This window comes from Nicotiana attenuata, chromosome 6 (genome assembly GCF_001879085.1).
Source record: "Nicotiana attenuata strain UT chromosome 6, NIATTr2, whole genome shotgun sequence".
In the NCBI taxonomy this organism is placed as follows: Eukaryota; Viridiplantae; Streptophyta; class Magnoliopsida; order Solanales; family Solanaceae; genus Nicotiana; species Nicotiana attenuata.
In genome coordinates, this window is record NC_031994.1 from 14050800 (window position 1) to 14055959 (window position 5160).

Sequence of the window (5160 nt, forward strand, 5' to 3'; positions counted from 1 at the left end):
GGAAATACTCTCTTAAGTGCAAGAACAACCTCTCTCAAGAACAAAGCTGCTTCAACCTCAAGGACCTGATCCAAGATCGAAGATATCTTAAGTCCTTAGGTTTGTAGAGTCTTTGTTATTTGTTCTTCATTGTAACTCCTATCTAGCTTTCTTAGAAGCTGTTTTTAGGAAACTCAAAATCACAAACCCTCTAAGTTTGTGTCTTGGCTAGAGCTAGTCAAGTTGTAAAGTCTTTGTAACTAGAGAGTTACAAAGTGGCTTGTAATATTGTTATTACAAGTTAGAGTGAAAATCCTTTGTTACTGTAGAGTGACAAAGTGGCTTGTGGTGAGAGCATCACAAGTTAGTTAAATTCTTTGTAACTAGGGAGTCACAAAGTGGCTTGTGTAAAAGTACCACAAGTTAGTTGAATTCTTTGTAATAGAGTTATTACAAAGTGGCTTGTAATAGGGGTTTACAAGTTAGTGAAGTTGAAAGCCTACAAGTGTAGGTCGTGGTTTTCGTCCCCTTGATTTGGGATTTTTCCACGTAAAAATCTTTTGTGTTCTTTATTTTCCGCCGAGCTACTGTGGGAACAATTAGAGAACCTGATTCCCTATACTGGGTGGTTTTACAGTCTGTTGCTTACAATGGGAACTTATAGAGAATTCGGTTCTCTATACAGTGGGAACTTATCCTGTGTATCATTTACATACTTGTTCAGTAGTTAGTACTATACCAAACTGATATAGGACCAGATCGCTATATAGTTTGGTTTTTCAGTATCTTCAGAGGAAACACTTAGAGAACCCGATTCTCTATACAGTCTGGTGGACGCTTAGTTTCTATCAATTGGTATCAGAGCGGGTTCTTTCTAAAAGGTAAACACCTAGAAAGGATCTACATGGCTGCTCCACCAAACTTCGAGGAAACTCAATCAACCAATAGACCACAAAGATTTCAGAAGATGGGTTGCAAAAATGGTGGGATCCCAAAGAAAAGAAGTTCCAGCATGAATTCCAAAGGAAATGATGCTGTCATAAGTGTGGAAAGCCTGGACACTTTATCAAAGACTGCCCATTTCTGAATTAGGAGCATCACAAACAAAACTCTAACAAAGTAGCAAAAAGGAACCTGGTTCCTGACAAACGATTCAGCCGAAAAAGTGCAGCTGACAATGTTGTGAAGCAAGCTCTTGCTGCATGGGGAGACTTCTCCAGTGAATCGGAAGAGGAACCAGATGCAAGAAGCAGCTCCATGATGGCAATGCAAAATGAAGATGATTCATTGTTTGCATTGATGGCTCGGTCCGATGAGGATAAAGAGAATGACAATGATGAGGTAAATTTCAGGGATGTTCAGAGAAATCTGAAGTCCTACTCTTCAAAGAAATTGATGTCATTAGCAAATGTTCTAATTGATAATATTATAGTTTTGTTAATGATAATGATTTCCTAATCATAAAGCTAGGAGATGCCGAGCAATCTAGAGATGATTTGATGGTAGTGGTTGTTGACTTGAAGAAAACCATAGAGAACCTTAGCAAAGAGAAGAATACTCTAGTAGAGAAAATTGCTGCTACGGAGCAAGAAAGGGATGACATGGTAGTTTCCTTTGATGATTTAAGGGAAAAAATGGAAGAAGTAACTAGAGAACACAACTTGTTGAAAAAACAAACAAACAAATGGATGGACAACACTGAGGGAGAGGAAGTGGTTAGAAAGGCTCAACTTGAGCTTGAGAGTGAGCTTAAGAAAATTGAAACAAGTGTTGTTGCTGAGCTTGAAAAGAATATACAACTTCAGGAGGATTTAAAAAGGGTTAAAAATAATCTTGATAAGTCACTAAAATGGACCCGGTCCTCTGATGTGATAACGTCTATATACAGGGGTAATGGTGGAAACAGGCAAGGCATCGGGTTCCCAAAGGCTAAAACCTCCTATAATCACCATAGGAAGTATGTAACTGTGGCTGATAATAGGTTGTGCACTCACTGTGGTCAAACTGGTCATTACAAGGACTCTTGTAAAGTTAAAATTGAGTCTTTACAAAAAAATAGAGTTTTTGTTGAAAAGAGGCGTACTGATGAGGAACCTGGTTCCCAGAAAAGAAAATATGTGCTGCCTGCATGGGCAAAAAGAAGTTTGATCCGCCCGTTCTATCATTATAAGGGACCCAAGCTGGCTTGGGTTCCTAAGTCTAATCATTGACTTAAGTGTGCAGAAGTGAAAGGGAGCAGTCAAACAGTGGCACATGGATAGCGACTGCTCGAAGCTCATAACTGGAAGAACAAATGATTTCCTTTCACTGAAGGCCCTGCAAGGAGGGAGTGTATCCTTTGAAAATGGCAAGAAGGGATACATTTAGGAGTTGGAAGGATCGGGAATAGTATGATACCATTGAACAGTAGAGTACCTGGTCCTCTAAGAGATTCTGATGGGTATATCCCAAATCTGTGACAAGAGGATCTTGGCTGTCTGAGTGCTGTTAATGATAATGCTGAGCTATGGCACAGAAGTCTCGGTCATGTCAGTTTTACACTGCTGAACAAATGAGTCAAGAAGGACCTGGTTCGTGGTCTGCTCAAGTCAAGCTTCAAGGATCACAGGGTGCGTGATGCATGTGTAAGAGGAAAGCAAGTCAGATCCTCTTTCAAGACCAAAAAGGAAGTTAGCATCTCAAGGCCACTTGATCTTCTCCATATGGATCTATGTAGACCTATGAGGATGCCAAGTAAAGGAGGAAAGAGAACTGAAGATGAGACTCCAGCCGACATAGAGGAACCTGGTCCCCTAATCACAATATCTGAAGCAGAAACAAAGTTGTGGATGCTGTACATGGAACTCCAGTTGTTGAGGAATTCAAACCAGATCAAAGAAAAGAAACTCACTTGCCTTCTCAGCCTTTATCTCTCAAATAGAGCCTAAAGAACATCAAGGAAGCATTGAAAGATGCAGACTGGATTACAGCTGTGCAAGAAGAGCTGCGTCAACTTGAGAGGAACAGTATGTGGAACCTGGTTCCACGACCTGCTGACAGAACTGCTATGGAAGCCAGGCTCCCCGTGCTTAGTGTGAAACAAATCTTCTGGAGTTGGGGTTGATCAAGCTCAACTAAGGACCTGGTCCCTCGATGATTGGCTATGTTAAGAAGGAAAGGAACAAAATGCTAAAAAGTGTTTTTCGGCGACATCTAACTCAAATCTATACTGTTGTAGGTATACACATATGGTAGTCTCAGGACAAAAACAAGTAAGAGTGACATTGCACTTCTAGGAGTCTTTGCTAAAAAATTTCAAAAAAAAAAACCGTCACGGAACCTGGTTCCTGTGACTCAGGTTAGTAGTCTCTTCAATACTTATACGCCCTTTTAAGCTGCTGAAGTGTCATGTCATTGATTTGTTTCTGCCTTTTTCCTGCCTCTCCTCCTAACTTTTGAAGTCCAAAATGTTAAACCTTTTCTGAACCGACCCGTTGCCCCAAAAAGGAACTTCTCTATCTTACACCCAAATAAAATCGATTCTTTTCTTACCAGAATCAATCTCAAAGTAATCCTTCTTTCCAAATATGCCAGAAGTGAACCAACTCTCTCACTCTCCAAAAACCTAACTCCATCAGAATCAAAACCCCAAGAAGTCTTTGGTAGATTTTGATGGAAGTTTAACTGAAAGGGAACAGGGTAGATCTATTAGTCTAGAGTGTGAGGCTGAAGTTGTGGTTGGATTTGTGGAAGTCTTGAAGGATGGAGAAATTGGTAAATGTGAGGACTGAATGAGGAACCTGATCCCTCAAGTCCTTCTCATGAAGTCAATTTTAATGATGATCTTTTTCTCTTTGAGTTCTGTGTATAAACGAACCTCTGATCCAGTAAAAAGGATGGAGAAAAGCAGGCTGATTAATGATGAAGTGGTGTACCCTGCTGATGTGGTGATTGTGGAAGAGAGGATGAAGTGGAAGAATCTCCATTTGTGAAAAAAAATGGAGAAAAGAAAATTGGCTGAGAAAGATGCAACAGATGATAAGGGTGAATAGATTGAGAAGAGAAAGAGGGAGACATGGCAGCTCAGGGATAGAAAGGGTAGTGTAAGTGAAGAACGTGGTTCCATACAAAAGCAAAAGGTTGAGCCATTAGGTTTGGAGGGAAAAGACGTTGATGTCTCAAAAAGTGCTGTAAGGCAGAGTGTTGACTCTGCTATTGCTGGAAAAAAAAATGGAGGAACTTCTTGACATTGTTGAGTTCCAAAAAATAGAATCACCTCTTTGTTCCTCCAAGACCCAATGTTTATGAAGAAGAAGTAAAAAGTTCTATGCTTTATGTGACAATCTGATGCTATATGTGCATGGGACTGAGTTTGTTCTTGATGAGAAGAAGCTTGGGGAGCTTCTTGGTGATCTGATTGATGGTTCAACCTACTCAGACAGGTTGAGCACCAGGTCCTCGAGGACCCTTGGCAGAATAGAATGCTAAGTTGAAGGTGAGAATGAATGAAAGATTGAGGAAACAGGTGGAGGAAACGAACGAATGGACATGCTCATCAAGGCCTTAGCCCCTTACTTCCCTACTGCCCAGTGATCCATGTCTTTCACACTTCCAAATTCCCTTGAATTCTTATCCTCTTTTGATCCATATATTTGATGACATTGGTACTTCAGTGGTTTAAATTGCCATATTATGTATTGTTGAAACTACTGTGCTTTTATTATCATTACTTCACTATGGGCAAACACTCTATGTTGTGCACTGACATTCACTTGTTGTTCTTGTTATTATTTATGCTGTGTTGCCCAAGTGGCCTGAGTTAATGTTGCTGAACTTCTTTTTGGTAGTACTTCTTCTGTTATTCTTTTCGATGATGCCAAAAGGGGGAAGTTATATAGGTGTCAACATGGGAGGAACAAAATTGAATGCTGTGCATGAAAGATGGATCTACTTCGCAGGGGGAACATTGCTGATAATGCAGATTGAATGCTGTGCATGAAAGATTGATCTGCTTCGCATGTTGACACCTCAAGAGATAGCTCTGCTTCGCAGGGGGAACGTTGCTGATAATATGTTGATTATAAGTCCGATCCGCAGGAAACATGTGAGGAATCTGGTTCTCAAGAGGAATATTAGTTCTGGGTTTGTCATCATCAAAAAGGGGGAAATTGATAAGTTATGGAACTTTGAGTTTTGATGATT

General features: G+C 40.3%; 1 protein-coding gene across 1 annotated transcript in view; it reads left to right on the top strand.

Annotated features, from left to right (window-relative positions):
• The window catches only part of LOC109227649, a 7092-nt gene extending 2887 nt beyond the window's left edge, over window positions 1-4205 (top strand). The window contains exons 2-9 of the mRNA XM_019392847.1: window positions 1072-1320; window positions 1446-2076; window positions 2443-2507; window positions 2900-3043; window positions 3197-3316; window positions 3597-3732; window positions 3847-3905; window positions 4011-4205. Coding sequence (XP_019248392.1) covers window positions 1072-1320; window positions 1446-2076; window positions 2443-2507; window positions 2900-3043; window positions 3197-3316; window positions 3597-3732; window positions 3847-3905; window positions 4011-4205 — 1599 coding nt within the window. The remainder of the gene's footprint in view (window positions 1-1071; window positions 1321-1445; window positions 2077-2442; window positions 2508-2899; window positions 3044-3196; window positions 3317-3596; window positions 3733-3846; window positions 3906-4010) is intronic.